This window comes from Artibeus jamaicensis, unplaced genomic scaffold (genome assembly GCF_021234435.1).
Source record: "Artibeus jamaicensis isolate MK-2021 breed Jamaican fruit bat unplaced genomic scaffold, CSHL_Jam_final contig_685, whole genome shotgun sequence".
Taxonomy (NCBI): Eukaryota; Metazoa; Chordata; class Mammalia; order Chiroptera; family Phyllostomidae; genus Artibeus; species Artibeus jamaicensis.
Genome location: NW_026521924.1, coordinates 18,683,166 through 18,708,606, shown reverse-complemented (window position 1 = coordinate 18,708,606; position 25,441 = coordinate 18,683,166). Strand labels below are relative to the sequence as shown.

Sequence of the window (25,441 nt, the reverse complement as noted above, 5' to 3'; positions counted from 1 at the left end):
TTTAAAGGTGGGGAAGTGGAGGCATGAAGAGCGCAGTCTGCCCAGGACTGAAGCCCAGGCCCACCCACTCCCAGAGCCCGGGAAGGACAACCATGCTTTCAAGAGCATCAGGGTTAATTAAGATGAGGGCTCTGGGGGAGCCAAGGTGGCAAGGGTTGGCCAGGGGGCTTGTTCGTGGTGGGGATCCCCCTCCCAAATGCCTCACACCTGAGCTCAGGGCGGGCCGAAAGGCCCGGCTCACCTGGGTGTCCCCAGCGGTGACTCTGGTCTGCAGCACAGCCTCTGGCTCAATCTTCTTCCTGATGGCCAGGCTGCTGACAGTCACGGTTTCCGCTTTCACGGGCTGCAGGGGGATGAGGAAGGACACTCTGTAACCCAAATGCCCAGCACGACTCCTGCCCATGGGCAGCGGTGGTGTAGGGTTAGCAGGTTCCCTCCTACCCCTGCAGCTGGCCATGACTCTGGAAAGGTACACAGGTCAAGGCCAAAGAGGCATGTGACATCACAGACAAACACTCCAAGAGGAGAGCCAGAACCACCAGCAGTACCCAGGTAGGCCTGCCATGGACCCTGCAACCACACAACCTCGTGGTGTCTATATGCTATTTTCTGGTCTACCATTTACAGGGTATCTACTGGCTCTGGCCAGGTATCTCACTTGGTCAGAGCATCATCCTGATATGCCAAAGTTGCAGGTTCGATCCCTGGTGAAGGCACATAGTAGAAGCAACCAATGAATACAGAAACGAGTGGAACAACGAACTGATGTTCCTTGCTCTCTCTAAAATCAATTTAAAAATATAAAAAAGAGAATATCTACTATTCAATTAATATGCTTTGGGCCAGGCCCCATGCTAAGTATTTTCCCCATATACATAATGTCACTGAATCGTGAATGACTTCAGAGGTTATGCTACCACTTCATTGGAATTGTTCTCTAGAGCAGCAGTCACACACTGGAGACCCCTGGGGGCCAGGCAGGCGGTATAAACAAGCCGAGTGAGCTCGCCGAGGCCTGGGGTAAACCGGAAAGCTCACAGGGTGCCACTCCGTACTGGCCAACTGTGGCCAGGGCTTCTGAGTGACTGAATCTTCTGATTTTTTTTAATGATGTAAAAAATTTTTATACCGTTTTTCAATGATATGAAGAAATTCCTGGGTTTTATACTCAATATCCTACTTTTTAAATCAAGGTCAAAGACAGCACATCTGCTAGCCAGATCTACCCCGAGCCACCGGTTTACATCCTCTGCTATAGAAGTCGTTAAGTCAAATGATCACTTTCTTCTGAGTCCTCCACCGGGCTAGTTCATGGCTACCCACACAGCAGGTATTAACATGTGAGCTGAATGAAAGGACGAATGAAAGCTGGCTCGTCATTGGGCTGGGAGGGTGGTGAAGGGATCTCAGAGATGGTCGCAACCCACAGATCTAGCCGTTCGCTCAGCCAGTCGCCTATCACTGCCCCCATGTACAGACTTCCAGGAGCTGCTGCCTGGTGGGAGAGCAGACCTGTTGGCCACTAACCTCCTTGGGACACCACCGGGAGCAGAAACATTACTGAGCAAGGGGACTGTGGTGGGGACAATACTTCTGGTCAAGGTGGTCCAGAAAGCATTTGCTAGGGAAGTGACGTCTGAACTCTGACCTGGAATATGACACATTTGCAAGGCAAAGAAAGGGAGGAAAAACCTTCTACACAGAGTGAGCAGCGTGAGTGAATGAGCTCTTGTTTCAATGCCCAGAAGAGGGGGAGAGGGGAGTGTGGTGGGAGGCAGGATGGGACTGGGAGCGATGAGGGGCAAAGGGACAACATGAAGAAAGATCCCCTGTGGGAAGGGCACAAAGCAGAGAGGCCCAGACACAGTTTACCCCGGTGTCCCCCCAAGTGACGACGTTTCCTCTCCTCTAGGAGTTTCCACTGCACCCCCAGGGCCAGACGGATTTAGACGGCTGCCCCTTCCCCAGGAAGCCCAGGCCCCAGGGAGAGGAGTCCGGCCAGGATCAGGAGAAACCATCGAGTTTCAGCCCAGGCCGTGGGGGTGCCTGCGAGTCGTCCACAAGCACATGCTCTCTGCAGCGCCATGCAACGCGGGCGGGGGGAGGCGGAGTCGAGGAAGGCCTGACTGCTGCTCTCGGCTGGACCTCAGGCAGACGGTGGGGTCACAGGGTTAAAATGCCAAGGAGTGCAAGTTAGGGGCAAACCGAGATGGCAAACACGCGAGCACAGAACCATGCTGTTCTGCGGAGGGGCAGTCATGCAACATGAGACATGGCTTCGGGCTGAGGGATCTGGGCTGCAGGCTGGCGACTCGGTCTTCTCACGGGCGGCCCGGGGCCCTCTGAACATGCATGCATGCCTGCCGGGCCCGGTCTCCACGGTGCTCCACTGTACCTCAAACTGGGGCATATCCGGGGTGGAGCAGGCCCCTCGGTCGGGGCTGTCCTCCACGCCCCCGGAGTCGTCGTCCTGGCTGGGGCCCCTCTTGCTGAGATCCCGGGAGAACACCAGGCCCTCCGTTTCTGAGTCACTCTTGTCTCGGTCGAGCTCAGGCAGACTGCGGGAGAAGTCTTCGAAGGCGCTGCCGTGGTAGTCGCCGATGACGGTGAAGTCGACCTCAGCCTCCAGGCTGGACGTGGAGCTGACCGTGATGCTGGAGCACTTACGCTCAATGGCCAGGTGGTTATCCTTCAGGAACACCGCGTCCCTCTCCTGGTCCTGGTCCTCGTCTCCTGTGTCACTCTCGGGGGCCCTGGGACGAGGCGGTTTGACCTTCTCCTCCGAGCCCTCCCTCAGCCCTGCTCTCTATGGCCAGATAAAATCAAAGGAACGGGGGTGTGGAGTGAGAGGGAGAGAGAGAGAGAGAGACAAAAAGAGAAAGATGGTGAATGACAGAAGAAATCTTGGGGCCATGTCGACGTCCCAAATGGAAGAGCGGTTCGGGAAACAAAAAACACCCCAGGAGAGGTTTCTTGATGCCATAATAAGTTTAAAAAAAACCAAAAAACCCGAAAACTCCTCAAGAGTAGGGTTGCTGCTTTCCGAGGGTCTCCTGACGCTGGCAAAGCAAGTACAAAGCAGCCGTCCTGCCAGTTGGTTCCCGGACAGGAGGCTCCACCCAGCATGTGGGTCTGGGAGCTTGTCAGAAGCAGCACTGTTCACAAGGCAGGGATGGGAGCCCAGGTCCCAGGCCCATCCACGCAGGCTGGCGCCGAGAGACGGAAACCCAGGAGGGAGACCCAGGGACCAGGAAACCCAGGCGGGGGAGGCAGAGAGGCTAGAGCCAAGAGCTTTCGGGAACAAAGAGGAAGCCAGCATGGTTTGTCAATTCCACTGAGTCTCCACGGGAGGGATCAGCGTCATCTTGAGGGAAGAACAATACGGGGTAATTCCTGGGAGCTGGGTGCTACATCAGTTCCACCCGAGCTCTGTGAGTGGGCCGGTGGGCAGGCCGAGAGGTGGAGGTTCCGGTCCCATCAGTGCAATTGACAACAGCAGGCCAAGGAAAGGCTGGAGGGGAACCAGCGACTCTTGTCTGACATACATACCTCTCAACTGGACTGTCAGGGGTTAAACACCATACACACATTTGGGGCTGCTTCATGACACTCCTTTTTAAGACCAATTGAACACCCACCAAATATTTTTAAAGTGCTTGGCTTCAGGTTCTAGAGACTCAGTGCACTTAGAGATTCACTCGCTTAACAAGCGTCCATTTGGCCAGTTTCGGGGAGGTTGAGAGGTGTGAGGACACGTTCAGACAAGCCAGAGTTGAGCTGACGCAGGAAGCACTGCCAGAGCAGGTGGGAATCTAAGGCAGCGATGCACCCTGGCCACACAAGGGTGACTGGGTGGGTCATCAGGGCACCCAGGGGCTGCAGAGACCTGAGGGCCTGAGGGGCTGGCGAATCTCAGGTGCCCCCCTTTCCCGGGGGCGTTTGCTGCTAAAGTGGTGACGCGCTTCTCTTCCCTGACGGTGTCTCCGGATTTGTTCTGGATTAGAGAGGATAGTTAGTCTTAAGGAGGTAGAAAGGTACTTGGCCCTGGGATGGAGAGGCAACCACCAGTAAAGGATGGAAACCTCTGGACTGTCTACTTCCCCAAGGCAGGAGAACCAGGGGAGGGAAAGGAAGGAAGGAAGGTTGCTGGACAAGCCAAGCGAACAGGTAGGAACCCAGCAGGTGGGGGCAGCGAGGCAAAGCAAGAGAGTGGTTTGCTGGCGGCTGTGCCACCTCCTCCGCTGGGTCTGTGTGGCCCTCGAGGGTTTTTGTGGCTAGGCTCACACGGGCTAAGCAGATGACCCTGCATTCTGCTTGCACTACATTCAGGCCCATTTAGGGAAAAGAACTCACAGGGATGGACAAGCAGCCTCTGATTGCACTAATGATGAGGAGCCACTGAAACATGCTTCTAGAAAGCTACGCAGCATGCGGTACTCCACCGGCTCGGGGCAGTGGGGGGTGGGGGGCAGGGGCTCACGTGGCCAGCTCCCCCTGTAGTTTCCTCCAGCGTAGTTTCACAGCCCGAATCTGGGGACATGAGCTCGAGTTCCATGCATCCATCCTGGTGGGATGTGGTAGAAACACCCTCCCTGAAGTGCCTGGTAGCAGGTGACATCCTTGAGGAAGAATGCGTGGCATTGGGGCCGGTGAGATCCCCCGGGGGCTGGAGCTGGACGAAGCTCAGGTCTAAAAGCTTATTCCGCTGCTGCTCTACCTGCCCCAGGGAGGCTTCCGAAGGCAGTTCACGAGGAAGGGCCCGTGTTTCACCCTGACTCACTCGACGGCTTTCCGCTCCATGGGTCTCAAAGATCCAAATTTTGTTGGCCACTGAGGTCTTGCTAATGTCTTCCAGGGAGCCCTCTTGGCCCCCAGCCTGGAAAGGAGTCATCTTTGGCTTCCCTGAAGGGAGCCCCAACCCCAGGGGTGCAGCCCCCTCAACTTCCTCAAGGACAACTCTGGGCTTTCTGCTGGCAACGGGAGGTGCCTTTCGCGTGCCTCTGTGCGAAGGTGCCACAGGCTCTACTTGGTGCTTGGGCTCTGGGCTTTCTTTGAGAAACTCAGGGGACTGTTCTCCAAAGGGATCCCCAAATTGCAAAGGCTCCCCTGACCCAGGGGGGACTGGGCTCGGAGAAGCTTCTTCAGGAGGTGCCTGAGCCTGAAGGGGACCAGGAGAGGTTGGGAGGGGGCTGATCACCTCCGTCTGCAGAAATGGCATCTTAACCTTGCTGTCCTCCATCACAGGTTCTCCTGTATGCATGTGAGCAGGTCCCCTGTCTTTGGGCAAGAAGTTGCCTCCGCCCAGTTTGGCTGGTTTCCACGGAGGGGTGCAGGCTGGGAGGTCTGGGCACACGCCCCCTCCTCTGTGAGGCCAGTGGTTCTTCCATCCTGCTGGGGGACTTTTCTCAGCGTTTCCCATCAACTCTTGACTCCTGGGGGCCTCTTCCTCCGCAGTGACGGTGGATGCTGGGTGGGTGAACTCTCCTTCCACCCCCCGCCCCGCTTCTCCCCAGTCCTCAGAGAACATCTGCCCTGGAAAAGATCCAGTACCGTGCTGGTGAAAGGCCTCCAGATGGTCTGGTCTTCCGTGGTCCCTGGGGGGCCCCACCCCTTCCTCTAAGAAAGCTGTGTGAGCTTCACCTGCTTCACACTTGCTCCTTCTGGAAGCTGCAGGAGAGCCCCACTGGTCTGAGGAATTCAGCGCAGCGCTCTCTGCAAGCTCCTCGGAGAGCTCCAGCCAAGTCCTGCCTCCGGGAGGGCCTTCCAGGTGCTCTTCTCTCTCCTCCAGCAGCGGAGGGAGGATTTGGTCTTCAACATCTTCCTCCCCGTAGTTGAAGTAGAAGCTCCTCTCTGCAATGGAAGTATCTGTTTCATCACTGGAGTCGGCTCTGGCTTCAGCGTGGGCTGGGTCCAGCAGAAACGACTGAAGTCCTTCCTTGTCAGAGGCTGGAGAGGGGACATCCGCCTCGGCTGGCCTGGTCCCCGAGACAGTAGGTCTTTCACCAGCCTGGAACTCCTCCAGCTCCTTCCTTCGCTCTATGCAGCCCTCCATCTGCCCCGAGACCCGGCGCTTCCTGATGGTTGCCTCCCCGGTGCCCACCCTGAGCTGGGAGCCCTCAAGGAGCTTTTCTGCCAGCGTGCAGCCTGCAGCCGGAGAAGCCCCCTCTGGGCCGTCCCTGACCCAGGGGCCTTCCTCCCACATGGACTCAAAGTCTTCAGGGCTTGCGATCATTCTTCGTTTGTGCTGGGTGTTTGCTCTTCTGGCTCCCACCATCTCCTCTGTGGCCACTTCAACTTTGAACTTGTCCACCAGGACGTCCACCTTGGAGAGTCTTCCATCAGCAAGGATATCTGCGAGGCCTGCCTCACTTTCTTCCTGCTGCATGGTGGCCACTTTTGGAAGACTGAGTTCTTCTGGCCTAGCGTACTTCCTTTCTATAAATACCCAATGCTCTGAACCCTGTGTTTCAATTGGAGCAAGAAGAGGTTAACGTGAAATATGGCACCTGAAGAATGGATCACCTTTTCCCTCTACAAGAAGGGACCAATCTACCGCCAAAAGGTCAACATGTCCATCCCCAGAAATGGCTGGGGAGAGGCAGGCATGACAACGCCCGTCAGCCTCTCCCAGGCTCCTCTGCCCATCAAGGCACCAACAAATTACTTGCCAAGTCCCCTTAAAACCACCACCCCAACTTGGCAAAATGGGATGGGGTCTCCTGTTCTCCCTGTGTTAACCATGGGGAAAGCAAAGATCCATGGGTGAGCCAGGACTCTTCCCCTTCCTCTTTCAATGATCTAACTGCCACGGTCAGAGGGGGAAGTAGCTGATGTTACATGGAATATTCGACTGTTAGAGCCCAAAGAACTCCTAAGACACCTTCAGTCCAATCTCCTCCTTGTACAAATGGGTAAACATAGGCCTAGAGAAGGTCAGTGACTTACCCGAGGTCACAGTTAGTTCATGGTACAGTCAGGAAAAGAGCGCCTGATTCCTGATGCCTCAGATCCTGTCTAACTTAGCTCATGGAATATGGAATATGCGTCCTATGGAATATGTGTCCCAACTGTGACCTGATGCCAAGTTGATGGCAAGCATTGAGTTAAATTCCATGAGCCATGGCCTGAAATTGTACCTTTCTGCAAGAACTTCTGGGAAGGAAGGAGATTAGAATGAGAAATACGAGCGACCAGCCCAAGAGGTTGGTGCCGGTCACCACAGTGGCTTGAACAGCTTGATCTTTGCGGGGTTCCTTCCCAAAGAAACAGGTACCATGGCCTGTCCTTGGAAAATTCCAACAAAATCCACAGAAAGAGTGGAAGAAGACTAACCAGAATACACCGCAGAAGTAAACGACCTAAGAATTCAGGCATCGCTGAGGGTCCAAAGTACCAACAAGAGGGCAGTATTGTCACACCATTGACACAACAGCCTCTGAGTCCCCACAGCCCTTGGGACAATGCTTGGGAGGGAATGAACAACTTCTAGAATCATTCAAAAGCAAGAAGACCATTGAGATTTTAATCTTACAGCCACCAAAAACTTCTTTACACAAGATCTTCATGAAGCCTAATATGTAATACAAATGTGGGGCTGCCCTGTTGAACTTGGGGACCAGGGCTGCTCTAAGGTGCCTTCTTCTTTTGAAATTGCTGCTCTGTGCCCTGGCTGGTATGGCTCAATGGACTGAGTTCCAGCCTTCGAACTGAAAGGTTGCTGGTTTGATTCCCAGTTAGGGCACATGTCTGGGTTGCAGGCCAGGCCCCCAGTTGGGGGCATGTGAGAGGCAACCGATGAATGTCTCTCTCACATGTGATGATGTATGTCTCACAACATCATATGTTTCTCTCCCTCTCTTTCTCCCTCTTTTCCCCTTTCTCTAAAAATAAATACATAAAATCTTAAAAAAAGAAACAGAAATCGCTGCTCTGAGGCACGCCCCTCATGGTAAAGACGTGGAAACCGAGGCCTAGAGAAGGTAAGCACCACGTCCCAGGTCAGAGAGTGAGCTAGTGGCAAAGGCAGGCCTGCAAGCAGCCTCTCGCTCCAAGCCCTGTGAGGTACGTCCAAGGAAGAGGTGCCCAAACTGCTCCCGACAGCAGGCTGGGGGTTTGCCTGCCCTTGGGCTCCGATTCAGGTTATGACTTGGTGAGGAGTCTGTCAGATCCCCTAGGATCTAAAGGATTCTGAAGGATCAAGGGAACAGTGTAACTAACCTCTTACCTCCACTCCCCCACCCCATTTCAGCAAAATCTCCGTGACTGTCAGGGAAGCAAACCTCACTAAGAGAATCTTGCCAACGGAAAAAGATATGAAAGGAAGGGGGAAGTCCCAGAGCAAGCCAGGCACGGGCTCTGGGGTTTTACTTCAGGTTGTTGAACCTTCAGGACAACGGCACCTGAACCCTCCCGGAGAGAAGTGCTCCGAGAGCCTCCAGATGCCAGGCCTCCTTTCCTCCACCTGAGAAGCAGGTGTCTTTAGCTGCTCCCATTTCGGCTTCTACTGACATCCTCAGCGTGGAAGGATGGCCAGCGATGGCCCATGAGCCCCTTCGGGGACACTGCTGCCCCAGGTCTAACTGGAAACTAGTTAGCAAGTTGAACTTGGGGACCTGGGCTGCTCTAAGGTGGCCATCAAACTAGCAACCTTTCAGTTTGCAGGCTGAAACTCAGTCCATTGAGCCACACCAGCCAGGGCACAGAGCAGCAATTTCAAAAGAATGGAGGGAACTTGGGAGGGAAGTTGTTCATTCCCTCCCACGCATTGTTCCACGCATCTAGTTCCTAGTTAGGAACTGGAAGCCTCCTGGCTGAGTGGGGTGGGAGCTGGCCCAGAACAGAAAGACTATATAGGAAGAGAAAGGGAAATGTACTTATGTTTAGTGACTTTGTGCCAGGGAATATCAGCCCTTTGTCAAAGTTAGCAGTTTTCCACCTTCTTCATCTCATGGCACATGTGAATTAATTACTGAAATTCTGCAGCACACCAAAAAATGCATTTTTTTGCCAATCTAACGAAAGGAATAGGTATGATTTTGATTCATTCACACCGGACGGCTATCGTGTTGGCTATTGGCATGTTTTAATTTGAAAACCTAAGGGAAAAGAGGTCCGTGCCCCTGACTAAATAGCCAGGTGCTGCATGTTTTAAAATTTCTCATGGCACACTGGTGAAAAATCGCTGGTCTGAGTTAGTACTATATTTTTCGGACCATAAGACACACCTAGGTTTTAGAGGAGGAAAATAGGGGAAAAATTTTTGAAGCAAAAAATCTGATAAAATATTTAATAACATAAATAACATAATATTTCACCAATGTAACACTACATTTGGATTCTAAGATGCACCCTCCTGCCTCTCAAATTTGCGGGGGGGGGGCGGGCGAGAAAGTGTCTTATAGTCCAAAAAATACAATAAATTTAATCCACGTGGCAACCTGTGACACTCGTGCTGTTCCCCTTATTTCAGAAGGAAAAGAGGCCTCCCAGCAGGAGGTCATGGGCACAGATGACAGTGAGCACTGAGGGAGGTCGAGGTTCTGCTTCTAACAAGTGAAAGCCGGTGTGTAGGAACCTACTTTCCTACATAAGGAAAGACTCGACAGAAAGGAGAAACGCTTCACTGGCACCATGACACTGGCAGAGCCACAAGGGGCCGTAGGGATTAAGGAAGGGAAGATGTCAGGGGCCCCAGCCCCATAGCCATCACTGAGCTGGGCCCCTCAGCACCCGCTCAGAGCCTGCTCAGAGCGCCCTCTGCTGTCCGATGGAGGCACTGCGGAAAGACAGCCAGAGGACAGAAGCTGGGAGCCAAGAGGATCCCATTCTGCTCCCACACAGGCAAGGAGAAAATCTCCAGCCAGACAGTTGTGCTGACTCCAGGCCACTCAGGCGCCACCTGGAGCTCTAGGTCACATTCTGGGCCAAGAGGAGGTGTCCAGGACAAGGAGCCCTCTAGAAGCTATGCCCTGGGAGGAACTATTGAAGAAAGAGGGTTGGCTTGTGCTCAACTCCCAAGGGCCTTGAGAGCAGGTCTAAGGGGCCTGGGGACAGAGGGAGGCCCACAGACAGGTGATTCAGAAGGTCAGATAATTCATATGAAAACTTCACCATGGAGGACTGAAGACAAAAGGAGCTGCCATTAAGGGCAGGCAGAACTCCCTCCGTGAGAGGGGCCGGATGGACAATTTTCAGGGACGCTGATGAAGGCCGCAGGCTGCCCCTGCTCCAAGGACGGGCATCTGTCCTTGGCTCTAGGGGCATCTCTGTGCTTCAGGGTAGCAGTGCTGCCCTAACCTTGGCATGCTGCTGATTCCTGTCCAACTTCTCTCAAGAGAGTGCCCATAGTCTTGTCTTTATTTTTACAACTGTCTGTTTTACCACTACTGTAGCTGACTCGTTTCTCTTCCATGGTTCCCCCATGTTTTGGGCAGCTACACAATTCTTCTCTGGGAACTGAGAAAGGTGTGTGCCTTCACACTCTGTGCCCACAGAGGAGGGTCGTGTGTCAGGGGAAGGGAGTTTCACCCAGATGATCGGTCAGTACCTTCCAATCCTGACAGTCTGTGAGGTGCTGGCAGGGAGGGGAGATGTGGCCCCTGCTCCCTGGGCCTGGATTCCACCTGGCACCCAGGCAGGGGCACAGCAAGCTCCCAGAGCCCTTGACCTGCTGCTCTCCTGGGCGCAGATGCAATGCCCTCATTCAGAACGCTTGCCTGACAACATCCCTGTAACCCCAAGGATACGCCTTAGAGCAAGATGCCCACAGAGTATGTTGTCTGGAGACCCTGAGTGACCCAAGCTCCAAGGGGAGTTTAGAGAAGAGGTGGGGATGGATGGGATGCCATCCTCCAACCAGCAATGGCTAGACCTTACTCAGGCTTCCAAACAGAAACAAGACCTTAGGGTAGAAGGCATACAGGGGCTATGACCCCAGATTCCAAGCTTAAAAGGCAGAGCCTGCTTCTAGAGCCACTTGCCTCTGCCTGGCCTGTGGGGAGATCATCTCTGCCTCCCTCTGAAGCCAGAGGTGACTTGAGCTGTTCTATGTTCCCTGAATGGTTTCAGTCCCAATTCCTGGGACACAAGAGATGAGGGAGCAGCCTGCCTTTTGTGTGGATCGCTAGAACGGGGATGCTCATTTGTCACAGCATGGAGACCATGTGGGCTACCCACTGCTCCCACGTGCACGGCAGAGGCTGGCCCACCCCCTTCACCCCAGAGAAAGGGGTTTCTTAAGACCATTAGGGGGGTCCTGGGTAGGAGGGGAGGTGATGACAGTAACCTCAGGAGACGCTGCGAGGCTTTTCTGAGTGAACACTTCCAAGCCTGTGGCCGTCCCAGGCTCAGGTGCCAAATCCTGCTGAGAGGTGTCCTGGGTCCTCTGGGACTGTGGGGGAGGCCCAGGGCCAGAGGAAAGGGAAGGAGGGAGGCAGGGAAGGAGAGACAGAGAGGGAGAGAGAGAGAACAGGAGAGACACACACACAGAGTCCATAAATCCATAAATAGCCCCGCTTTGTAAATCCCACATCCTTAGGGTTTATAGGGGAGGTCAGGGAGGAGCTGCACTGTGGGTGAGAAAGAAGGGAACTGCCCCTCCAAGCCAGTCAAGGGGTCGGCTGCCAGCCAGCACTTTGCCCGTCGCCTGCCTGTTCTCATTCAAGAGGTTTTGGAGGCATGTCACTTGCACTCCGGTTCCAAGTCTTGTCTGGGTGTCTTTACTTTAAACCACGGTCCAATCCTACAGTTTGGGTCTCAGGCCCTTTTAAGAACTTATCTTTGACATGGAAACCCCGGCTTGGCAAATGGGAACTCTTGTCTATAGTTTGGGGTCCCTATTTTGGTTGAAGTTCCTCCTGTTCCCTCTTGGCCCAGATGAAACTCTATAGCATATGAGGACGCTCTGAGAAAATCTGGGTGAAACCCCCTGAAGGACAGCCCTGCAAAGCCTGTACCTGGAACGGGAGTTCTCGCCACCATCAGCAATGGTCTCGTGACTGTCCGCACCCCCCGGTTTATAAAGTATGTTTATATCTACTATTTTGCTCAATCTTCCCAAATACCCAACCGTAAAGAGTGGCAATTTTGGTTCCCTTTAGACTGACTGACTAGCCACTGAGGCTCAGAGAGGTGAGGTCACTTGCCCAAGGACTCAGATCAGTCCCCAGCAAAGTGTCCTCCCCATCTCCCAGATCTTCAAGGGCCTCTCAATGCTCGAGGTGAGCTCCTCCAGCAAACTTCTTTCCAGCAGTGGGCCACACTTTTGGGGACAGCAGTGAGAAGATAGGTGGTGGAACAGACTCCACGCATCTTCTAGCAGTTCCTGCTTCCACCAGCAGGGGGGAGCACCCCCTCAAGCCAGGCTTCGCTGAGGCCCACCCAATGCTCCAGAGCAGGGCTCATCCAGTTCTCCTCTGCTGGAGTCCATCCCTTTCAGAAGTCCCTGCACCCCACCTCACCGGCTTCAGGACTGAAGAGAGACCACACAGGTCAAGTGTCTCAGGGCAGGAGTGGGGCGTGTAACTGGATCACTAGACCAGCCCCCACAGCCCAGTTTAGCACCTTCAGGGTCTCGATTGCATCAAAGATGGTCACAGAAGCCCTTGGTAGATGCAGAGATGTGCCTTCCTTCCATGGCACTGTCTCAAAGACCCCCAAGTCATCCCTAGCTCTGTGAACCACCAGCCAGGGAGCTACCACAGCAGCCTCACTGAACGAGGCCCTCATCGACTGGGTGGGGTGTGCTGAGTCAGTGGAGCACCCTGCTCATTCAGTCATGGCTGCATCACCAACTGTCGAAGCATTAGGGGGCAGCAGGCACGCAACTGACCCTGTGTCTGGTCTTCAATTGGTCTGGCCTTGCGTCTAGACAGCTGTGATTTAATATGCCTGGGACACAAGAAAATCAGGTTCTGGCTCCTCATCAATCAACTATGACACTGGAAAAGTTCCTCCCTTCCTGGGCCTCAAAGCCCCATCCGTGAAGGGATGACCTTGAGCCAAGTGGGTTCTGAGGATCCCTCCAAAGTTTACCTTCTGAGTGAGACCCAGGGCTCTCGAAATGAAACAGTAAGTATTGAGCACCGGGCCTCTGCTGGCCTCTCCGTGCCTGATCTCGTTCGCTCCTCACAACATTCCTAAGAAGCAGAAATGTTGCTCTATAACCTCTACCTAATGGAGGCTCAGTGGGGCTCAGTCACAGGCCCGGGGGCCCCCAGCTTGCAGACAGCAGAGCCAGAGTTCAAATCTGGGAGGTGGGTTGGAGCCCAGTGAGCAGCAGCACCAGGGAGAAAACACTCAAGTATAAATGGGGGCAAACTCTGCCAAGATGTTGCAGTGCTAACAACAACGAGTTGGGATTATCAGCACAGGAATTCTCACGAGCCTGTCTTTCTCTTGTTTGATTGCTTTCCGCTCGACAGGCAGGTCACGTGGGATCCTTTTCTGAGGCAACAGGAGTAGCTCTGATTTTCCTGGAGGCCCTATTTCCCCTCCTGTGGCCTCTGAGCACCTTCTGGGAGAGAACACTTCCCGATCTGCGCTTTTACAACAGGCATGCAAGGGTCTGGTCACTGGACAGAGCTGCCCTGATTCTTAAAGTCTGGTGTGCATGGGAACCGCCTAGGGCACTTGTTTCAAAGGCTGATTCCAGGGCTCTGCCTCCTATATTCTCATTCAGGAGGTCTGATGTGAGGCCCCAGAACCTGCATTTCTAACAAGCACTCCTTCCCCATCACACTCTGGCTGATGGAAGGGGAATACACCAGACTACTTTGAGTTTTTCGGAGTGGTCCCTGGGACTGCAGATTCCAGTTTAGTGACTCTGGCTTCCTCAGCTTAGCTCGCCATCCTAGCCCCACCGCCCCGTATGCAGCAGCGGGGAGGAGCACACAGGTGCGGAGGCTGACGGTGAGTCAGCACACTGCAACCTTCCCCGCCCCGCTTTCCCAAGGCCCCCGCTTTCCCAAGGCCCCCCGCCAAGGGGCTTGGGGGGAGACCTACCTCGCTGGCTTTCTCGGGCGTGCCCTTGGGGGAGGGGGAGGCGGGCGAGGAAGGCAGCCTGCGCTCCCGCTCCCAGTCTCGGTCCCGGTGGATCAGTTTGCTGTTGGGTTCCTTCAAGGTCCTCTTGAGCTCGTTGATGCTGGCCTGGTGCTTCAGCAAGACGTCCTCGGGCTTGTCTAAGAACTAGGGATGGATGGAGAGGACAGCCAGGCATTAGAGGACCAGCTCTGCGATGGGGTACGGGGTGTGGTGAAGATGCTGGCAGTCACCAGTCACCATCGCTGTCCTGTATCAGCAGGTGAGTCCCATCCATGACCCGGTATCACTCTCACAGCACCTCTCTAGCCAAGCAGGGCCAGGATGTCAGCCCCAACAGGTGCACAACACACTTGAGATTAAAAAGGGGAGACTTGTGGTCAAGCGCCACCTTCTCTTCTCCCCTGTTTGGCTGCTGGCCTTGGAGCCCAAACCCAACCAACTCCCACAGGTCTGGGCGAGTTCCCTTCGGCGCCACGAGCCCATTTCTAGGCACAGAGGTGGCTTCCCTTCGCTTACAACCAAGGTACAGTGAGAACTCGCCAACCCTCTTCACTGGGCAGCTCTGCACCGCCCCCCCTTGGCTTCCCAGACCCTGGTCCCCACCTCTGACCAAGATTTGAGCCACTGTGCTTAACAGGATCCCCAGTCTAGGTCTCTCCTGCCCAAAATATGCCATTAATCAAGCCCTGTGGGGCCCTTCTAAAGCCAGGGACATCCAGTAAAATGGGCTCTGCTCCCACACCAAGAATCAGGGACCAGAAAAAGACTGTGTTCGGTTTTCTCTGCTGACAGCCACTACCTTTCCCAACTACCCTGGATCTTCTAGCTACCTTATGGGTACCAAGTCCTCAACAGCAGACAAGGTGAGATGCAGCTGAAGAGAGAGGCTAGGATGGTGTCGGGTGTTCAGGAGGATCAGGAGAATTACAGACCAGGAAGAAGAGCGGTAAGTCCAAGGCTGGACGCAAGAACTGAGCCAGGTATAGCTGGAGTCATAGGTGTGTTCCACATTAAACTGCCAAGTTTCAGCTCTGGCCAGTGCATCGTGGCAGAGTAACCTGCCCTTAGGTCACCTGAAGTGCAGCCCTGGCACAGGAGATGACAGTGACCTGCCAGAGCTGCTTGTCTGCCTACTTCTGGGGGCAGGGCAGTGGGCTGGTAGTCCAAGGACCCTCATCTGTAAGGCCGTTGAGGATTCATGTCAACTCAATTCAGGACAAGAAATGGACAGTCTAGCTTATTAGAAAGTCAGTTTGGATGGTTCTAGAACTACTCGGAAGGTAGGTTTGTGCTTGGACAAGCTAGACTCTTCCCCCGGGATTATCTCTGGCATCCAAGGATCCACTAGGATCGATTCCGGGTGACCTCGGAAAGGAAACTGATATTACTGGGGCTTCTGCTTTGCCTCTAAACACCTGTCTGTCCCTCTGGCATCCCTTCCTGAGCTGAGTGCGTCAAGACGATGTCTGACAAATCCAACCTGATGGAGTTTGCAAGGGGCGTGGGTTTGGGCTGCAAAGGACCCGAGATGTGTCTTGTGACCGTCTGTCCTGTACCTGCTGCTGCGGCTGTGTGGGCGTACAGTGTTCCCGAAGGCCAGAGTGGGTGGCGGAAACCTGAGATCCTTGAAGGGCCTTGGGGAAGTCTAGTCCAAAAGTTTTACTTGCAGATGGGAAGCTGGGGCCTGAGGGGTCATCCCCAAGACCCTCAAAGCATCAGTCACAGACTCAGGGCTAAAACACAGACCACCTTACTCCAAGGCCAGGCCCTTCTTACTCCCCAGCCTCAGACCCTTCCCCTCGGGCCCAAGAATAAATCCACTTTTGCAGTGGAAGCTCAGATGAAGAGATGGAGACGGTGTGAAAGGGAAGGAGAAGTAGCTAACACAGGAGGGATAAGCTGAGAGAAGATACAAGGGGGGGAGGAAAAGGCAAGAGGGCAGGAGAAAGGGAGGAGGCTTTCCTGACAGCGCTGGAGCAGCAGCAGGCCCCGCCCAGAGGGAGGGGCAACAGAATCTGAGAAAAGACGGGTGCGCTCCGAGGCTCCTCCCTCCCACCCCTCCCACGAGGTTGCCAACAGATACAAAAAAGAAGCTTGGGGTGAGGGGACAAGAAACACAGATGAAGAGATGAGTCAAAGAAAGGGCTTGAGGGCGAGATGAGCTCACTGAAAGCACAGAATGGCCTGGAAGGGCTGGGGAACACAAGCGGGACAGTCAGCAGGGGTGAGGGGCAGTGAGGGAGGTCTGGGGAGGCAGAGCGGAGCTGGGTAGAGAGGGGGGTCAGGAGGGAGGGGAAACACTGCTGGGGGTGGAGTCTGAGCAGGACGCTGGAGAGATGAACTTAACAAGGGGGGCTGAGGGTAGTCGGGTGGGGGATGGGCCTGGGGGGAAGGTATGGGGAGGAGGACGGCTAGGGAGCAGAGATGGAGCTAAAGCTGAGGTGGCACCAGATGAGCCTGGGATGGACTGTGGGATGGTGACAAATGAGCCGGGTGGTAGGGACAGGCCCCATGCAGTACCTCCTGCTTGTGTCTCGGCGTGGTTTCCTGCTCCGGCTAGCGGGCGTGGGAGGAGGGAAAGGAACCAGCAGGGTCAGTAGAGCCAATGGATTAGAGACACCGCGACCGACCTGGTCCAGCAGGTAGGTCAGAGTGCTCTCGCCCAAGCAACAGAGGCCAGGGAAGCTGGGTGGGCCCCCCACGCGCAGTGAGTGGTCAGAGGTGGGGGGTGTGTGATGGGGAGCTGGCCCAGGGAGGTGAAGAGGGGGCAGGAGGACTGGAGGCAAAGTGAGCAGTCAGTCAGCTGAGCAGATGGAAGTGAGGGTTCTGGGCATTGCTGCTGCTGGCAGTCAGTGTGTGTGCTCAGGGACCTGTGCTCCCCCAGTGGGGCTGCGTGATGGAAACACTCCATCCGTGTGCACGTGCCCGCCTGCAGGCTGTTTGAAAATCAGGGTGCGTGACCCTACGGGTGAGGGGTGCATATCTGTGAGTCTGAGGCCGTGGGTGCCTGCACAAGTGTGTGCGCAGGTGTGTGGGAAATGGAGGCAGGTCACAGGAGGGGGACACTTGTGAGGGCCCACGGAAACAGCCCATCATGCTCTGGGGGAAAAGGGGGCTGTGCAGATTCAAACTGTAGTCAAAGAGACAAATTCAGAATGGGCAAGAGGAAGCTGGAGTCCCCTCGGGGACAGTGTGTCCCTCCAGGAAAACAGAGCAAAAGGGGGGTGTAGGATGGCAGCATGCCCCCCACACCTGGGTATATCCAAGTATTGAACATGGCCCAAGGGCAAGGCCCAGAACTCGGTGCACCCCACAGCAAGGGCACTCGGCCACAGCCGGGGCACCTGAAGGCCAAGGCCAAGGCTAAACACAGGATCAGAGGGTATGAGAAAGCCAGGTTCCTACCTTTAGCTCCTTGATCTTGGTGGGGGTCCTGACCTCTCCCTCCTCAGCCTCTGATCGCCGTCCCCCAGACTCGCCATCTTCCTCCCGCTTGTCACCATCAGGTCCTGCGTCATGGTTCTCACTGACAGATGCTGGGCGGGAGAACTCTGCTAAAGGGGCAGAAACAGCCAGGTGGCCGTGTGAGACACCTGCCAGGTGCACTTGCTCAAGCATGCTTGGAGTGGAGCAGGCACTTCCACACCCCCAGCACACTGGGGACAGAAGCCAGTGCCCCACTGAAGTGAAGTGGACTTCCCCAGGTCACGTGGACTATCTCCCAGCCCTGGGCCCTGGGCCCCCTCCTGATATCTACAGCACCAGTGCCCAGATTCAAAGCTCGAATCCATCTCTTCTTGGCTGTGCGACCTTGGGTAAGTTACACAACCTCCCCAGGGCCTCCGGTTTTATCATCTATACACAATACCTACTTCAGACAGCTGCGGGGAGGGGTAGAAACAAATAAGCTAATGTGTATAAGTATTTAGAGGAGTGGCTGGCACAGAGTGAGCCAATTCGATCAATGTTGGCCCACAAATGTTGATTTTCTTGTGGCATTTGCGGCAGAATACTAACTTGACCATTATTGAGCAATACACGGACATTGTGAGAGGTTAACCCGAGGGGACCCCTGCAATAACACACCTCTCTCACTTGCTGGCACTTTTCTAAAGCACTTTTCCGAGCAGGAAACAAAGAAGTGGAACTACACCCTTTACACCAGGCTCTGGGCATAGCCCAGACTATGCTCATGGATTGCGTCCTGGTAGGAAAAAAGGGCTGGGAAATGCTGAATTAAAATGACCAAAGCACAGATTATCCTTGAGACTGGCCTAGATTGGAAAGGAGAGAATTATTCTTTCCAGTCGTACGTGTTTACTCAGCACAGGGCCCATCATGCACACCATTTCATCTGAGCCGCCCAACGCTCTGCGTTGATGGCTAGAATGGAAACTGTTATCCTCAGTTCACAGAGGAGGGGCTCTGGGACCTTTGAGTGAATCAGGAGGAGAGCCCAGGCCTACTGGCTTAGAGTCCAGGCTTCCGGGCCCCTCCTGATGAGCCTCACCACACACGGGCCAATTTTTCCTGCCTTGCACAACCTGGGCTTCATTCAGCCCCTGGCATAGTAATGAAAACTGTGGGGGGGCCAGAGACAGCGGGGGCCCTCCTGTCCTTCAGCATGCCGCATTTTGCCGTGTGTAATGCGTAATTTTTTTTGCCCAAAATTTTTGAGGAAAAAATAAGGGTACCCATTATACATGGGTAGTATGAATTCTGCATCTATATAAATGTTTTTAATTCTTTTATTTGTGCTTATGCATTAAAGTGTAACTCTAGAAAGCAATGATGGTATCCATATGCAACATAATACCCTGGAATACAATAGTCAGTTTTGTTTCTGAATATAAATAAATCAATCGTTGGATCAAACAATTAAAACAAAAGTTTTCCTGAAAGTATGGGCCAAAAACATGGGTTCATATCATACAGGGGAGCACATTACACATGGCGATGTATGGCCAATCTTAGCTCTCAGCCCTTGGCCATTCAAGGAGAATAAGGAGCTTCCCCAGCCACAAATGGACTCTTGCAAAACTGCATGTCTTTCGTAAATGGCCAGTGAGTCCTGGGACAGGTCTCACCTTCATACTGCAGGAAAAGCGTCCGACTGCCCTGATCGCCCGGAAAACTCCTAGGTATCCTTCAAAGCCCTGACCATTATCACCCTCGCTGCAGAGCCCTGTCTGCTCCTCCCAGACAGAATGCATCCCTCTCTCCTCAAGGCCGCTCTGTATTCTGTACATATTCCTCCCACTGCTTGAATCACCTGAAGGGCTCACAATACTACTATTCTAGGAGCTCCTTGAAGGAAAGGGCTGTATTTATTTTAACATTCAGAAAATATTTGTTCAGTGGAACTTACTTGCCTAGAGGCCTGCCCCAGTGTGTTCTGGGAGTATTCGCTATTTCCCCACTCAAGGCCCCCCTTCTGCCCTATAAACCACCCTCTACAAACTTAAAAGCAATAATAATTTATTACTGCTACAATAAACAATAGTTGACTATTGGGCACTATTATTTTATTTATTTTATTGGGGGGCACCATTATTTTTCACAGGAAGATTTTTCTATTTTATTTACTTTATTTTCATCAGGGTATTAGTTACTAAGGTCCTACTATGTGCCAGGAATTGTTTTGGGCGCAGTAGAGGTATTATCTCAGCACAGAGCAAAGCGGTGTTCCTTATTTTGCAGACGAGGAAAGGGCACAGGGAGCTGAGCTGATCAAGGACCCCCATCCATTCATTCAGATGTTTAGGGGACACGTCCTGTGTTCACAGAGCAGCTGCTGAGTGTCAAGGCTGAGATTCAAACTCAGATTTGCCAAACTCTGGATCTCTCCAGTGCCCCATGTGACTTCTAACCCTGTCCTACAAACTCCCCCCTGTGCACACTGGGGGGAGTCCTGGCCTCGAGGGGTGCCGCTTTAGTAAGTCTGGGCGGGGGCCTGGGAATCTGAGTGTTTCCCAGAACTCACAGGTGATTGTGGTGCAGGTCTACGGGCCTCGTTTTGAGAGGCCTTGGTCTGTTTGATACAGGAAAATGCAGGGCCAGTTCTGGTTGCTATTGAGGGCGCCTGTGCGCCCAAGAGGAGCACGCCATGCGGTTAGATGTCGATCGGCTCAACAAAACCAGGAGAGTAGGAACAAGCCTTCTGCCTCCAGTCAGGGAAGGCATCACCAAGTCCACGCTGCGGTGGCAATACAGCATTCTCCCGGTATGAGGACCGCCTGTGAATCACTAAGCACCCCGGGCAGGGGCCCCCAAAAACCATATGGCTAAACCTGGGACCCAAAAGGCTCAGAGAAGTCACAGGAAGTCCAGGAATGGCTATGTCACATCTCAGCAATAGTGAGGCCACGGGTTGGAGCTAAACCACCGAGAGCCGCCCAGGTGCAACAGACCTCTCAGGCCACCGTGCCCAGCGCAAATCCACCTGTGTTGTGCCTGCCACCTTCTCTGCTCGTTCTGCACCTGGCACGCCCATCCCCCTCCCTCTGAACACCGCTCTTCCCCCACCTCCAGTTCGGGGCATACCTCCATCAAGGCTGCGGGACATGGTGTACCGTTTGCTGGAGGAACGCTCGAAGAAGGGTGCGGGCCGGTCAATGAGAGCGCTGGCCTGGCGGGTCTGTGCCTGGGTCCTCCCACTATACCGGAACTTGGAGCCCATCACCAGGAAGCCCTTGGGTGGGGGCTCGGGGGACACCAGCCTGCAGCGGAGGAATGGAGGTGCAGAGGGGGGATCACACCTGCATTGCCGGGCCCAAGGCTGGACCACAGCTGGCCTTTTATCCCATTGTCCCACCAGCTACAATTCTAAGTGGTCCAGGAATGGGGAGACTTAGAGAAAGGAGGGGGGGGTTGGTCTTTCCCAGGGTCCTTACTAGCTTCTCCTGCTCTCCCCTCACAAAACACAGACATCACCCACACATACACTCGAGGCCTCTGTCACAACGCCGGTCACCCCGCCCTAGGGCCTGGCTCACCGGAAGAACGTGTGGTGCTCAATGCAGACCTTCCACAGCCTCTTGGCCGACCGGTGGTTTGGGAGCTTAAAGCCGATGGTGCTCTCGAACTGCTCATACTGCAAAACCGAAGGGGGTGGGTAAGAAGGAAGACCCGGCCCTCTCGCCTCCAGCCATCCTTTCTGAACGTCTTCTCAGTATGTGTGATTCTGGCCTGTTCATTCATTGACTCATTCATTCACTCAATAAGGCGGACTGAGCTCTCACTCTGTGATAGGTCTTGTGCAAAGTAAGAGACACCATGGCAATCCAGACAGAAGATTCGGGGAGGAGGGGACTTTGATAATAAACAAGTACACAAGATCATTTCAGATACAGCTAAGGTCATAAAGGGAATGAACAGAGATGTGTGAAGTGACAGAGGAAGCCTGGGTAGGTGCAGGGTTGGGTACTGTTGCACAAATGGTGAGCAGGAAATGCCCTCTGAACAGGTGAGCAGAGATCTGAAGGATGGGGAAGGAACCAGCCACCTGAGAAGGTGTGGAAGAGAATTTCAGGTAGAGGGAAAATCAAAAGCAAAGGGCTCCTGACGGGGGAGAGCTTGGTTATTCAAGAATTTCAGAGGAGGCCAAAGGGGCTGGAGGACAGAGGGCATGGGACGGGCAGTGGGGCAGCGATACGTGGGGGAGGCAGGTGGCCACAGACGGAGTTTGCACTGTAGCCCAAAGGCTGAAGAGAGCTCTCGAAATACTTAAGCAAGGAGTGGGAGCAGGGGTGAGTGTGACGCGACATGATGGAAAGGACTTTCAAGCTCTCTTCAGCAGCTACGGGAAAATGGCCTGGAGTGACCATGGGGCAGTGAGGTCAGTGAGAAGGACATTGTAGAGGTGCAGGTGAGAGACCGTGGCTGTTGGGAGCAGGCGCAGTGCAGAGGAAAGCAGATGGGTCTGCATTTATTCTAGAGGCAGAACCAAGCGGAACTTCTCATGGGTGAGCCATGGAGGTCAAATGTATACATGTTTGTGTGTGTGTGGTTGTGTGTCTATATGTATCTTAGTGTGTGTACATACTTGACTATTACATGTAAACAGACAGAGGGACATGGACATGTATTCATTGCTCTATGCACACTGAATATGTGTGGTTATCTTTATATGTGTGCTCAGGTGTGTGCGTCTCTGAAAAGAGCCCCAGCAGAAGACGGCTCTCTCCACAGCCAGATCCCAGCGCCCGATCCAGGCATCCTGAGCAGGGAAATCCGGGCCTGCTGCCCGGACCCTGTCCAGTCCAGCCGACTTGTTGAGGAAGAGGGGTTTCCAAGGCAGGCTCACCTCCCCAGGCCGGATCTTGATGTAGAAGTTACTCCTCTTGTAGGAGATCTTGAGAATCTTGGGCCAGGCGAAGCGGTTAATTCTCAGGCGGTCCCGGTAGATGAGCAGGCCATTGGCACAGACCCCTAACATAATGTCAATGCCCTCAGAGTCCTACACGAGAAGAGACCATGGAACAGCAGGCCTGGCGTCCACGCCCGGGGCAACCTGCCACTGACCCCCAAGTCCCTCCCCAAGCTCTGCTTATAAACGAGCCCTAAGAAGCAGGTGGACTCCGAGCCTCCATGCTGGAGCTCCTGAGCAATTCCTCGCCCAGCCATTCAGCCATTCTCGTTCATTTCGTCATTCATGCACCCAGCCCTTGCTCATCACTTATTCGCCCAGCAAACGCTTGGTGGTGCATCTGTGGTGCCAGGCCAGGTGCTCACACGCTCGGGAAACAGAAGTAAATTAAGGCCCTGGCTTTCCCTCATGATGCTCCCAATCGAGGGACGGCACAGACAGGTCCCAAAATAAATATAACACAAGGAGGAAATGACGACAGTCGTGGGAGAATAAAGGTTATGGAACTTTGAGGAATGAGAAATGAGAACAGAAAAGGCTTTAGGTTGCCAGGAACACAGGCCTGGCACACCGAGCCCTCCATGAGAACATGGCAGTTCTCTGGGGACACCCCAGGATGCTCGGGGGACCCTGGGACCCAGCGGTACCTTGGCATGGTGCAGGTCTACTCCGTACATGGAGAGCTTCTTGGCATTCTCCAGGAAGTGGATTTCTGCTTCTCCGGGGGTCATGCCCCTACGGGAAAGAAAATGATCACCGGTGGCCACGGGGAGGGCCCAGGCCTGGGTTCTGCTGCCCGAAGGTGACCACAGTCAGACCCTGTGATTCTGGGAAGGGAAATGTTCGGGAGCAGGTGCAGGGCTAGGCCTCCCCCACCTCTGCTCTCGGTGCCGATGGTGCACCCCCAGACTCCTCTGCAGCCCAACCACTCTCCTGCTGAAGCTCACGTCTAATCTTGCTTCCTCCAGGAAGTGTTCAAGGGCTGGGCTGGGACTCAGGATTTTTGGCTCATTCTGCCACTCAGTTAAATGTGAGCCATAAAGTCTGCTTTTCCATGACTGTGAAGACTTTGTCCATCATAAATTAGGGGCCCCTAAGTTACTACCCACATAAGATATTTATCTTAGAATATGACATGAGAAACCACGTAACCTCCCCTGGGGAACAGGTGCCCATTCCCCTTTCTGGAAAGAAGAGTCATGTAACCCAAGCTCCTCCCTTGTTTTGACTTCCAGACACCACATGTTTTACACTTAGTCCCAGCGAACACTTAATAAGGACCACATGCAGTTCCTGTTCCAATCACTTTACACGTCTGAACTTACTAAATCCTCAAAACGATTCTATAAAGTAGGTATTATCATTATTCCCATTGTACATGCAAGGAAGCTGTGGCACACAGAGGTTGAATAATTTGCCTAAGGAGACAGCTATTAAGTAGCAAAGTCAGGCCCTGGCTGCTGTGGCTCAGTGGATTGAGCACAGGCTGCAAACCAAAGGGTCGCAGGTTTGATTCCTGCTCAGGGCACATGTCTGGGTTGCAGGCCATGTCCCCAGTGGAGGCTACATGAGAGGCAACTACATACAGTGTTTCTCTCCCTCTCTTTCTCTCTCCCTTCCCTAAAAATAAATAAATAAAATCTTTTTTTAAAAAGTAGCAAAGTGAGGATTTGAATGCGGAGTCTGTGTTCCCAACCACTACTCTCACAGCTGTCTCTTCTCCTCTGGGCCTCAGTCTCCTCTGCTCTGTCCATCGTGGTGACCCACTGCGTGGGATCTGGACGCTAGATGTCAATGTGTTCTAGGTCGAAAGAGCTGTAACGAGACGGCCGTTGGCATTTCTGCAGCGCAGAGCAACCTGAGCTGTTTTCTCGGAATCACAGACACACCTCTGAGATCCTGCAGGTTCACCTCCGGGCCACCGGAATGTTACAATAAAGTGAGTCACGCAGACTTTTTACTTTCCCGGTGCATATAAGAGTGATGTTTACTTTACACTGTAGTCTATTAAGTACACAAGAGCATTATGTATGTGAAATGGATATGCTTAATTTAAAAGTACTGTATTGCTAAGAACAGTGCTGTCATCTGAGCAACTCCTAATCCCTGAGGGAGGGTCTCACCTTCAATGCATTGAAATCAGCACTGTATCTGTGAAGTGCAATAGAACAAGGTACGCCTGTATTCTGACTCACAAATCCCTCACACATCGAACTACCTACAACAGGAATGACAAAGGGATGGCAGGTGGGCCACTGCTCCTTAGTCCTGAGCCAGGCAGAGGCTGCTAACCAGCTGTATGGTTTTAGCATCCCACTCAGCACAATACAACAACGGTCACTGCTGACCAACTGGAGTTGGTGTGCAAGTCTCGGAGACACACGTCGGCCACCCAGACCCTGCATTCCCGGTCACACCCCAGCAGGCTTTCTTCCCCACATCTGGCCCTGGGCATCCGCTCCTGGCACAGCCCCCAGGACACAACCCTCCTCGTTTCCTCCATCCTTATTAGCAATGAGATAACATCACCACACACCACACTTTGCAGCTCATAATGCACTTTCCCATTGTTTACCACATTGGGTTTCCATAACAACCCTGGCCTTGGAGCCCAAAGCACTTCCAGCTTAAAAGGACCTTAGAAACCATTCAGTTTCAGGGGTTCCCTGCCAGGGGACTGGTACCACCCTCATGGTGGGCATTTGGAAATGGGGAGGGGCATTTGGGCCACTACAGTGACTGAGGGGGTGATAGAGCATCTCTAATGGCTGAGACCCAGGGATGCCACACATCCTCCAGAATGAATTCTCCTCCAGATACTGCTAGCTGAGAAACACTGACATTTGAAGTCTGTACAAACACAGGTAAAAAATGAGGCTGATTTGCCCTGGCTAATGTGGCTCAGTGGATTGAGCACCAGACTGAAAACCAAAGGGTCGCAGGTTCAATTCCTAGTCTAGGGCACATGCCTGGTTTCGGGCCGGGTCCCCAGTAGGGGGCGCATGAGAGGCCACCACACATTGATGTTTCTCT

The 25,441-nt window shown here is 53.7% G+C and overlaps 1 protein-coding gene across 7 annotated transcripts in view; it reads right to left on the bottom strand.

The window, feature by feature from the left end:
* Nucleotides 1-25,441, bottom strand: part of EPB41L1 (erythrocyte membrane protein band 4.1 like 1) — a 119,178-nt gene that overhangs the window by 19,635 nt on the left and 74,102 nt on the right. For 4 of the 7 annotated variants that reach the window (XM_053671292.1, XM_053671295.1, XM_053671293.1 and 1 more), the window contains 9 exons: nt 23,056-23,143; nt 22,346-22,498; nt 21,036-21,133; nt 20,584-20,759; nt 17,446-17,594; nt 14,002-14,184; nt 11,285-11,389; nt 2,396-2,806; nt 242-343 (listed from right to left, as the gene is read on the bottom strand). In XM_053671292.1, coding sequence (XP_053527267.1) covers nt 242-343; nt 2,396-2,806; nt 11,285-11,389; nt 14,002-14,184; nt 17,446-17,594; nt 20,584-20,759; nt 21,036-21,133; nt 22,346-22,498; nt 23,056-23,143 — 1,465 coding nt within the window. The remainder of the gene's footprint in view (nt 1-241; nt 344-2,395; nt 2,807-11,284; nt 11,390-14,001; nt 14,185-17,445; nt 17,595-20,583; nt 20,760-21,035; nt 21,134-22,345; nt 22,499-23,055; nt 23,144-25,441) is intronic. The other 3 variants (XM_037164543.2, XM_037164542.2, XM_053671296.1) reach the window with 3 other exon arrangements.